This window comes from Empidonax traillii, unplaced genomic scaffold (assembly GCF_003031625.1).
Source record: "Empidonax traillii isolate 1590-97213 ecotype Southwest subspecies unplaced genomic scaffold, ASM303162v1 scaffold56:size2478089, whole genome shotgun sequence".
Taxonomy (NCBI): Eukaryota; Metazoa; Chordata; class Aves; order Passeriformes; family Tyrannidae; genus Empidonax; species Empidonax traillii.
In genome coordinates, this window is record NW_020955249.1 from 1,797,350 (window position 1) to 1,809,521 (window position 12,172).

The 12,172-nt window shown below is 38.4% G+C and overlaps 1 protein-coding gene across 1 annotated transcript in view; it reads left to right on the forward strand.

Moving 5' to 3' along the window:
• LOC114055491 (cytochrome c oxidase assembly protein COX16 homolog, mitochondrial) overlaps window positions 1-8,294 on the forward strand; it is a 49,872-nt gene extending 41,578 nt beyond the window's left edge. Inside the window, exon 4 of the mRNA XM_027879685.1 lies at window positions 6,757-8,294. Coding sequence (XP_027735486.1) covers window positions 6,757-6,876 — 120 coding nt within the window. The 3' untranslated portion in view covers window positions 6,877-8,294. The remainder of the gene's footprint in view (window positions 1-6,756) is intronic.
• The last annotated feature ends 3,878 nt before the right edge of the window (window positions 8,295-12,172 follow it).

A 12,172-nucleotide genomic window follows, 5' to 3' on the forward strand; every position in this document is an offset into this window, starting at 1 on the left:
GAGAGACGAGAGGAAAAGGAGCAGGAAACTGTAGATGAGAAACAGAAGTCCTAAACTACACTAACTCTGTGTGAATGTTACCTGTACTGAGACCAGGGTAGAGGGGGAGCATGTGAGAGGCAGAAGATTTAACTCACCAATTCAGCAGGATTTCTTAGTAAGGTTGACTGCTGATTTGAAGGGGTGTGGTTACTTTGGATTGGTTACTTAATGGCATGGATTTAGGTTTAATTTGACGCTGTTGTTGTAAACCTTCTCTAGCTGTTTCTTTTCCTATGCCCACACACTACTGTTAGTAATTTCACAGTGGAAACTGAGCATTTCTTGTTGTGGTAACTCTTGGCCCTTCGCTGTGGTATTCATCACAGCTTTTCCTTCTCACATAAGAAACCTGCAAAAGCTTGTTTTTCAGATCTCTTCAGAAGAAGAAACACTATGTGTGACTCATGATTCTAATACTCTTTGATGCCAGTACACCTCATTCTTTTTTTTATTAGAGTATCTTTTATCTACATTAGAAGGACATACTGTGCCAGATTTTATATACAGAAAGTAAAGAAATTGTCCACACTTCCAAGTATTCTGGAAAGATGTTTGAAATAAACCTTTTCTGTGTTGATGGGAGGGTTTTATGAGCTCCAGATAGGGACATGCTGTGGAAATCTGTATGCTCTTTCTAGCAGCAACAGAACTGTCATTTTTTGCTCTTGCTGGTCTCCTGCACTGTTAAAGATTGCACATCCCCTTCAGTTAAGTTCACCTTTATATAGTTGAAAAAAATGCTGCAAGCATCCCAAAAGTCTATCCCTGGCTGCTCCTCTTTTAGAGAGTTGTGCTGCAGTAACTAGGACATACCTTTACAAAGTTTAGTATGGTAAGTTTAGTTAGCAGGATCAAGCAGTCAGACTTGGGAAATTCTTTGGTCTTGCTAACTTGGCTAGGTCTCCCAAATTGTAAATTTAGAGATGAATCTTAGTAACCAGCACATCTCTTTCTGGGGCACAGTAACCATAGCTTAATAAAACTTTCGTATACAAGGGAAATGAAAACTATCCTAAATGTATTTCATTCTTAATTAGAAGTAGAATTTGCTGAATTTTGGACGTTTGAAGTTGTACTGCTCCAGTCATGCTATTATTTATGCTGGATCTTTCTGAGTTTTATTTTGCTTAAGAAGATATGCTGAAAGTAAATGACGCATGCATGAGTTCTGTTGACTTTACCCATAAAGCTTGTGGATCGTTTGGACTGAGAAGTCCATCTTGGGTGATCTGCAGGTGTAGTCTATAAATGGCACTGGGTTATCCTCTGAGATTTAATGTGGTCTTTAAGAGATTCTTAATTTTAAGAAGGAAAACTGCTTGTAAATTAGGAGGAAATCACGGCAAAGCTTAATTCCTGATGCAAGTCTGTCTAATATTATATTCTGTTATGTTAAAAATTCAAGTCTGTATAATCATGTCATTTTGAGTGATATAATTGTTTAGTTTAGTGAGCAATTTGTATCACTGTAGCACCTTCACACAAAACAATAGGAGAGCACTCTGTGAACATTAATTAAACTCTCTGACAGCTCTTAGATGGAGGCAAGTTCTGCTCTCATGCTACATATTGGGAAAACATTGCACAGAAATATTGGCAGTGCAGTTCTTTGATACACATCTTTTACAGCATAGTCACTTGAGGATGTTTCTTTTCTCTCTCCACCCCATGATTCCTTCAGCTGTGCCAGTTCAAATGTTTGCACGGTCCTATACTTGTATAGGATTTGTTCATAAACTGTATGAATTTGTTTTCCTAAAATTAGTTTGTTTTTATGATTGGAGCACAGCCCCAGGTAGTGTTGAATTGGCATAATTAAAGGGAAAATAACCCATGGGGAAAGAATCTCTTAAACCGGTTCACCATAGGTTAATTAGTTGTGCCATAGATGAATGATAGTGGATCCCACTGAAGTAAGCAACAAAACCTCTGCTGGTTTCATCATTGTGGTTTTTGCCAGTCTTCAGCAAAGCCAAAAAGAGAAGCAGCTCCCTGGATGCTTAAAAGCAAAAACTTTCCCCCATTTCTTCCCTTAATAAACAAAAAATATCTTATTCTGGCCATAGTATGCTGCTTGCTTACTTGTTTGTATACTAATAACATAAAAACTAAACATTCTCTGGTTAGAATAAAACGCTTCATTTTAATCTGAGAATCACTAATCACTGGCTATTAAATCACAGATTAATAAATCACTAATTGCAGATATTAAATTATGTCACTTCTTAAACAAAGTAAGTAACACCAAGTTTATGTTAAGAAAATGAGATGTCAAAAAGGTGGCTCTGGGAAGGAGTAGTAAGAATAAGGTCATATCAGTGTGATGATGAAGTTAAGATTTTCAGTCATGCACAAGACAGCAGATTCAGTGTTAGCCTTAATTCTCTACCTGTGCATCTATGTATCATCATAGAGCTCCTCAGTATACCTTCAAGCTGTTTTGACACCTTTGCAAAAGCAGACTATTCAATTGGTTTATTCTTTCACAGAGTCACAGAATATTCTGAGTTGAAAGGGACACTGCTTTGGCCCATCTTCTGCCTGCAAATGGGTTTGCTTATTATAATGACGGGAAATAATTGTCTCTCTGAATTAGAGCCATTTCTTTCTGTGGTGCTCATCACGGAATTTATTTCATCAAGCTGTACAGTAAACAGGGTTCTCTTATCCCTCCTTTCACATATGAGAAACTGAGAATAAAGCCAAACATTTTTGCAAGTCGCCACCTTGAATTAACTCAGCCTGAGCAGTAAGAGCTCGAAATGAATTTCTGCAGACTTCAGTTTGTGTATTGTGGCATGAAGACTATCCTGCAAGAGTATAATTCAAACTCTTTTTAAAATTTTATTTTATTTTATTTTAAGGCTGACAGAGGATTACGACTATTACTTAAGCCAGGCATTTGAACCAGCAATTAAGAAGCGAAGGTCTCTTTGTGTCCTTATTGGTACCTTTGCACCAGTCAAGCTGTTTAACAGAAGTCTTAAAAGTCAAGTGTGGCAAACAGTTGGACATATTTTTCTTTTTCATGGTGCTTGTCTGCATAACTGCATTTTTTTTCTTGAATTTACAGCTTCTGTCAGTCCTGTACTCTTAAGAGGCAGTTTAGCTGATTTAGGGAGTGAATCAGTAGATTTAATGGACTATACTGATCTTACTTTAAACAGCTAATTTTGCAATATCCTTTGGGCTATTTGAGACAAGCAGGAAAAGTGGTACCAATCTGATCTGATTACATTTCATTGTAGTCTCCAATGATTGACTATTTAGTACATTTGAATTGGGAGAAAAAAGTTTCTGGGTTTTTACTTCCAGTTCATACGAATTTCAGTTTCATAAAAGCTGGAATTAGTTAAACATCTTTATGTGATGTCTTTATCAAGTTAGGTAGGCAGAGTCGAGGTGGCCAAAATAAAGAAAAGAAACAAAATAAGAACTTAAAAAGACCCAGCCAGATAGAATGAAAGAGGTTGACTTCATCTGAGAGTACAACTAGCTGCTTGCCTGAATTCTCATTGTACATATCAGGCAACCTGAAGGTCCTTTGTAACTTTGCAGCTTGTGCTGCATCTAATTGATAGAAGGACTGCCGATCTGGTCTTACTTCTCAGCACTAAGACAAATTTAAAATGTAGCTATGTACATGGCTTTAGCCTACATTTAATGTAGCCATTTATTATGGGGTGATACTGTTGTATGAATTTTCCTGTCAGTGACAAGCAAAAAGGTCACTGGTTTTATTCAGCTGCGTGTGAGTTGCTGTCCTGGGCCAGCAACTGAGCCCCACTCAGCCACTCCCTCACTCCCCCGCCATGGGATGGGGGAGAGAATCAAAAGGGTGAAAGTGAGACAACTCATGGCTTGAGATAAAGACAGTTTAAAATGTAAAGCAAAAGTTGTGCGTGTAAGCAAAGCAAAACAAGGAATTCATTCACCACTTCCCATGGGCAGGCAGGCGTTCAGCCATCCCAAGGAAAGCAGGGCTCCATCACCTGGAGCCTTTGTCTTTTGAAAGACAAACCCCATCATTCTGAATGTCCCCCGTTCCTTCTTCTTACCCCAGGTTTATATGCTGAGCATGATGCCATATGGTGTGGGATATCCCTGTGGTCCATTAGGGTCAGCTGTCCCAGCTGTGTCCCCTCTTGTGCACCCCCAGCTCACTGCAGGTTGGGAGAGAAGCAGGAAAGGCCTTGGCACTGTGTGAGTGAGTACTGCTCAGCAGTAACAAAAACATCTCTGTCCTACCAATGCACATCTCTGTGCTACCACACTACTCTTTCCATCACAAGTCCAACATAGCTCCATGCTACTTACTATAAAGAAAATTAACTCTACCCCAGATAAAACCAGAACACATAGATATATGTGAAAATAGCGATGAAGTTTGAAAGCATTGCAGAAAAGATTTTCAGGTCCCCTTTCAGCAGGTATACTCCTTCTTAAGCTTATCCTCATGTAACAGGAGTCCTTTATTATTCCAAAATAAGATAGCATCAGTTCAGAAAATTGGAATGTCTAATCATTCTGCCTTCTGATGACTGATACCTGTCCCACAAGCTACTAATTTTTGCAGATGCTGTCATATGCCAGTAAGGGAGCTGCTTTCTTCTTGAATTGCAGTAAGACATTACACAATGTTTATATATGACACAAAATATGAATGATCTCTATAAATATAATGAGAATAAAAAATAAAAATACAGTCTATGTATGCATTAGAATCTTTATTTCTTTATATTTTAATTGATCAATAGATCTTATTAGTCTTTTCAGGAAATGCCATTCATTGTACAAACCCTTGGTAGTTTTATTCTATCAGTACATCCCAGTGTGTTTTCTAGGTACCTTTATGATTTCTGTTGGAAACTGCCAAGATACTTTCTGGTACTGGTTTGTTTAGATAGTATAGTTTTGAAATGATTCCTTTTTTGGACAAACTCCCTCTCTAACAAGACTTTGCAAAGTTTCAGGGACAAAATAATATGAACTTTAGATAGGGATCTCCAGTACGCATGTCTCTTTTTATAGACTTCTTTATGTAGCCTGTCTTTAGATACCACAAGTTTTGTACTTATTTCAAAAGTTGATTCTTGTTCAGATTTTGGGAGCTGAACACCTTTGGGAATAGTTTAGATCCTCACAGCTGTGTCATACCTTTGTGTTTAAAAAAATCAGCACGCTTCCCTTCTGTTAAAGCACATGTTATCTTCAGTGTAGTTTCCTTGAAGCTTCCATTAGAATCAGATGTTAAATTCTGAATTTGCAATCAAAGGGGATAGTCACTGGTGCATGGGATGATGAGTACCTTTCTCCTTCTCCCTCCTCCCATGTCAGCTCAGATCCTTTCCACTTGAAATGAAGTACCAGCTAAGCATAAGATGTATAAAGTAGTCAAGACAATTCTTCAGAAAGACCTATACCAACTCTACTGTACAAAATAGTTCCGTTGCTCCTACCTTGTGAAAGTCTGCTGTGTTTGTGCATGTGTTCTCATACATCTTCTGTAGATTGGTGCCTAATTTCTTTTGATATCTGACTAACCTCATTGCAATTTCTTCAGTTGTAGAAGTGGCAGGAAACTTTTACATAACATGAACTAATAGCAGGAGGTCTATTCTGTTATAGGTGCTGAATTATTCTGCAACTGTTATTCAAGTCCCTCAGTGTTTACCATTTATCAGAATGATTGATAGTTGGAAAACTAGACCTCATGCTCAGGGCAGGTTTAAGTATCTTCTGGTATATTTTTACAGCATTTGCTAAGATGAGGCCCTGATCACAAAACGGAGGTTTAGGTCCCACTGCGTTGATGGTATGCAGTGTTGCTCTGTTCAGTAGTAGAACAGCCCTGATTCTGGCGGTGGTGCAGACCCTCTCAGTCTCCCCATTATGTCCAATGTGCTGTTCCGCAGGTTGGTGTGTGAGACTCTAGGTCTCTGTCTGCTGGGAAGGGACTTCTATGCCTCTGCCTGTAGGACTGTGACGATGCAGTGTATGTTTGTATTCTTCAACTGCAGCACTTGGTAGGTGAGGTCAGGAGGGCTCCTGTTCTTTGCTTTTATGTTCCTCTAAGTCTAGATAAATATTGCAGTTGTTGGTAGTTCTGAGTGGGGATGATAGGGATAATTAAATCTAAAGTTTCTAAGTATCTGACAGTTCAGTCAGATATCTGATGTATGGCTTCGTAAGAGCCCTATCTGCGATGGCTGGGTGCCATGGGAAACTAGTCAGCAGAAAGCATTGCACACCTCTCTCAAGTTAAAACCACATGTATTGAAGGGGTTTGCACTGTTGCTGTCTCTCTCTGTATTTGTCTCTGCTTTGTATTTTTGCTGACAGAATACTTGAGGTCACTAATTGCTATTTTTCTGTTTGAACTATACCGATGGTTATCATTCATACTACTTCAGTGCTTGGCACACTTGTAGTTGAAGAATAGATCTGGAAAACAAGGTGAGAAGAGAGAAAGGGGATCCAAGTGTATCATCTGAACACAGTTGTGTTCAGATGCCGCTTTGCTTCCTGACCTTAAATATTATTTATCTGTTGATAAGCAGATGCAGTAATGCCCATCCTGCTCATTTACATAGCTGCATGGATAATGACTAGATTTTTTTCCTTCTTGTTGAACTTCTTGTGCAGGGTAGATGAAAGTACTTTAAATCATGGATCTTTCAAGCTGACACTGTTATTTCTGTTGTTTGTCTGCAGAAGTTGGAAAAGTCTGACTTGAATAACTGGGAGAACATCAGAGGACCCAGTCTGTGGGAAGATTCCAGGACTGTTCAGAAGCAACGGCGGGAGGCTCTCCGTCTCAAGCAGAGTGACTGAACAAGCCTACTTTGGTGCCTCTGAAAAAAAAGTCTCTGGGTGGACTTAGTTTTTAATCCAGTGTCAGGAACAGACATGGGAGCAATTGCACTGAGCAGTTCATGCTGGTGTATATATAAGTAACCGTGAGATCAGTCCAAAAGGCACTGTATTATATGAAGCTCTGTGTTTGCATCCATTTGCAGAGTACCACAGGCTGTATATGTGAATTTTCAATTAAAAAAACCTGATGATTCTACTTAGAATATCCCGTTGTTTTTCATCTCTAATATTCAAAACTGCTTCAGCAAGGAATAACATTTCAAGAATCACTTGTCAGTACCAGAAGTTGTCATCCTAATGAGAACAACAGTGCTGTCATCTAGATGTGTGTGACCAGATAAATGCTGCTTTCAGGGAGCCACTGCCTGACTTCAGGCTTTTAAGCTTGGAAGGGACTCCACAGGCATATGAGCTGTTTGGAGCAGTAAGTCCATTCTTGGCTAAATAATACTCATGTGTTTCATTTTCAGGGACTTGACTGTGTAAAGGCATGTACAGAATGTCAGCTGGTAAGTGGTGAAATAACATTTGTTTAGCTGTGTTTAGATTTTTATGATTAGTTTATTGATACCTTCTTGCAGGCAGGACCTCTGCACTGGAACTTCTTCCAGTTGGAAACACTCTTCCTCACTAAAAGCTGTGCTGTTTCTTTGTTAGTAAATATTGTAGCAGAATCTTATTTAACCACCGTGCAGTGGCAAAGCTCATCTTACATATATTACTACTTACATATTTGTGCATGTGCACAGAAATTTTTTATCTTTCATGGATTCTTCTGAAATGCTTGTCTTTTTATATTTGTCTCTGTGTGCTAAATGTTTGTTAGAGGACATCATGCCAACTCTTCTGCTGAGAGAATTCAATGAAGAAGCATCCAGTTAATTTTTCAAATTGACTTCTGGGGAAGAAGCAAAGATATTTCTCTTGCATGAAGCCCTTAAACTTATCGGTTTTCTTGATGAACAAAATACTCATTGAAATATCTTGTGTATATTTAGTAATTTGATCTTCTGCAAAGACTGTTTTGGGAACGGTCATCTTATTTCATCAGTTTTTTAATTCAGTTGTAAATAATTATTTATATGGACAACATTTCTTATGTCATAACTTAGAACCCAGTTTTAGTGGATTGTTTGCTGGTTGTGGGGTCCTCCCACCCTTCCCTTTTTCATAGGCACTAAATCTTGTAGTTTCTGTGGACATATTTGTAATTACCTTTGAAGTGCCATCATGATGGATTTATCTTAGCACCTCTGAGAAACAATGACATGTAGTTGGAAAACTTTCCAACTTGCTCTCCTCTTCAACTTTCCTTTTAAAAGACAGTCCATATCTATTGATAGTCCACTAAAATAAAATTCCACCATTTTTATTAATGCTGTTGACTCATTTATGAATTAAAAAACCCCAAAACTAATAATAACTGGAACAGAAGCTGTACTTTTCATAAAAGGGGAAGAGCTATTTCACCAATTTATCTTCACTGCCAAGCACTTGAATAGTGGCTTCATGTTTTATGCTATTCTTTTCTTAGCCATTGAATTGGAAGTAATACTTTTGAAAGGTGCATTGAGAGCTAATTAAGTCTCTTAAATTGTCATGCAACCTAGTTGAAGGCACTCCAGAAATGTGGACAATTACAGTTCATAACAGTAGCAGGAGAGGCAAACTTCAGTTGGTTCAGAACTCATGCTTAGTTCGGCTGCTTCTTTGAACTGCCCTTTTGAAAGCCACTTACAGCACTTCTGGTTATCTCCAAGGCACCTGGAGACAACCTTGTTCAATTCCTGAATTGTAATTCTACACATCTGTGGCTGGAGGGTGTTGGAGGTAATTAAGTGCAACTGTCAGTCTGAGGCACTGATTGACATTTTTGCATCCTCTTTGGTAAATGGCATATACAGGTCTGAGAGGAATGAAAACAAGGCTTTAGTGAGAGGTATTAAGCATTACAAGGGTAAAAGAGAGGACTGAAGAAGCCAGATCTAATCAGTTTGCTGAAATGAGAAATAAAAGAAGGAAGTCTGGCTAGGTGTCTGTGTGACTGAAAAATTAATTTCAAAATCCCTATTTTGACAATAAGGGAGAAAGTGTTTTTCTCTCAAAAAAGAAAAAAAAAATAGCCAGGTTGGTCTTTGCGGTCTTACGTAACAAGAAAAGCAGTAGGGTGTAGAAGTGCAGGGAATCGGGAGCACGTGACTCCAGAGATAGGGAGAGGTCAGCACAGCACCACAGATACATGGGTATCTGTCTGGATGGTTCCCAGTGGCAACTGTCTGCAGCTCCAAATGTTGACCTGTTCTTTGTGTGAGATCATTCTGTGGACGGATCCTGCCTATTGAGTGTGGTTTTTCTATAGCACTTTGAATGTGCGGGCACATGGATGACCCAAAAGAGAACACGCTCAATATCTTCATTCATCTGTAACAGATGAAGGAGAGCCTTAGCTAAAGCTGTAGCTACTGTGGTGCAAATGAGGCTTCTAAACTACTGAATAGCACAGCAGTTGAATTTCAAAGCTACGAAATACATCTGGATGAGCAGTCACTGATAAAAACTTGGAGAATCAAAATGCAGGGAACAGTCTTGCTAATAGTGATCCTCCAAGGTCTTGAAAATGGGTCCAGCTACCCAAAAAAGGTAGGTTATAGTGTAATAGGACATGAGTGATGGGAGTTTTAGACCAGAATATAGAATGGAGAAACTTCTGAAGAACAATCTAAACCTATCTCATAACCTGGGGACCAGTCCCAGAAAGCAGAGGAAGAAATCCGTTTCTTCACAGAGAAGCAGCAACTTGGAGTGATTTAAAGGTGAGTGTTCACTGGATGTTTTACATGGACACTTCTTGTTTCATTGTATGTGTATATGTATAGGTGAAACTTAAAACAGTACATTTTACCTTCTGAAATAACTACACAGGCCCTTGTACTTCTTGATGATCTTGCATTTGCTCTGAGTTGCTATGTTTGAATTTCCAGCACAAGTCCAGGGCAAGTTTCATTTTATATTCTGTATTTTCCAGAGGGTTTTATTTCTGCAAAAAATGTGAAAGCCTAATATTATCCTTTGCTACTAACTGCTTTATATCCACATGGGTTTAAAAAAAAAAAAAAAAAGAAAAGAAAAAAAGAGAATGAAGAAACAGAGAAAAAATTGGAATGATCTGAAGTCTTAGGAAAGCAAAATAACTATTTTTACATAAATATGTTCCAAAAATTTTCCTTAAGCTGTTATGGTTGCAAAGGCTGCTTATTGTCAGTGTTTTCAGTGGAAAACCGCTTTTCATCCTTCAGTGGAGTAAGATTCACAAAAAAATTTCCACTCTAATTTTAGACTAGCTAACTAGAAGGGTTTAATCAAAGGAAGGTAATTACTTACTGTTAGGCCTTCATTTTTTACAAGGACTTGCATCCAGACTCAGCCAACACACAAATAGTCTCTAGACTTAGAAACAAAAACTCCATACAGATGTTTTTCTTAGAACTTGTACTCTCCCCAGGAGCCCAAAGCAGTCTTTCCTACCGCTGGAATCAGACCGACCATATTTTCTTGTTGAATGTGTGTTTTAACTGCCTGTTTAACTGTCTTGCTTAACACAGGCAATTAAAGTTTCACCCTCGTGGTTTCCATGCTGCTTAGGAGATGTGTTAAAATTAAGTTTAACCAAGGCAGCAGCTGGTAGTGCTGCAGAATGGACATGTAAAATATGGTTATACATTGCAAATGTGAGTAGTATATGTGTCATAGTCACAGATCACTTGAGAAAGAAAAAAAACCACACCAAAAAAAGTCCCCAGAAATAAGGGAGCACTGTGCGTTGCCAGTGCCTCTGTAGGAGAAATTTATGCACTTTTACCTGGCATACTTGGAGTCTGGCATGATGTGCCTCGGTGGAAAAAAGTGGCCATACCTTTTTAGCATGCCTGTTTCAAGGTAGTTGATGAGATCCTTGATGTTCGATACCAACTCCATTGTGTGTGTACAGTACCAAATCCATTATGGTATCAACCTGAAGGGGGCCCAGTGGCTCCCAGGAGTATCACTTAATCCCCCGCAGGATCAGGGGTAAACCCATCTCTCTGCCCTACAGACCCATCCTCTTTTTTCTGTCTTCCAGTGTTCCTCCTAAAATGTAACAGTTCAGTCTCTGAGCTGCTCTTTTCTAATGGAGCTGGCTGCAAAATGTCACCCTCTTTTTTTAAAGTTCATCGTCTACCAAGAATTGAAAAATAGTGGTTTCTAAATGAATTTGAATATGCCCTGTAAAATGTAAGCTCAGAAACACAGACCCAGTGTTACATCCCCTTAAGGGTGGCACCCAGCATACAGGGGGTCTCTTTTTATCTTCAGATACACAATGCTGTGCTCTCTATTTTATGTACAAAGGAAATTAAATGTACTTTTTTCTTTAAAAGATGAGATCTTCATTTATCTCCAGCTGTCAGTTCCTAATAATGTTGCCCAGAGAAGTGTTATCTGTGATTTAGTGGCTTTAGTGGACTATCTTTTGTTCAACAGAGGACAGCAGAATAAAATTTCAGCTTAATATAGCTCTTTTCTTACTCCTTCCGAATAAACAGAGGAAAAAAGGAGAGGAAGAGCAAAGCATCTTTGGTTCCAGACTCAATTTTCTTCTGCTTTGCAATAGATAGGGCATTTTAAGAAAGGAAAGGATGAAAAATGGAGGGAAAAAAGCAAATAAGAGAGATGAAATATGGGAAGAAAAAAACTTTGGGACAAAAACAGTAATAGAAAACAGGGTGTTTTTTTCTGACTGGTCACTCTGGATAGAATAAGAAGGAAAATTGTTTCTATCTCATGAAAAACTTCTGAGCTCAAAAAATACTCAAGTCTGAATGAAAAGTCAAGTTCAATATTTTGCAAGCTAATGGTTTTAGAAATATTTCTGTTTGGGTGAAGTACAATGTTTTGTTTTGTTTTACATGTTTTTCCATTCTTGATTCTTCTTTGTCAGGATCTTAACTCTGGAAATGAAAAACCACCACTGATCTTAAAAGTACATTTTTCACTTAGAAGACTGACAGCACAAAACACTTCAACAGTTTCCCAAGCTTTTCACAAAAAGTGTTCTCAATAAGAGCAAAATCTACCAAAATAGGTCTTTCTCAATGAACAGATTGCAAAGTGTCAATCAACCAGATTTAGAAAAAAAAATTGTGAAAGATCTTTTTTCAGTTTTCACCAGTCAGTTCCTTTGTTAACTGGTGAGTGCTGATGCTGCTTACTGATG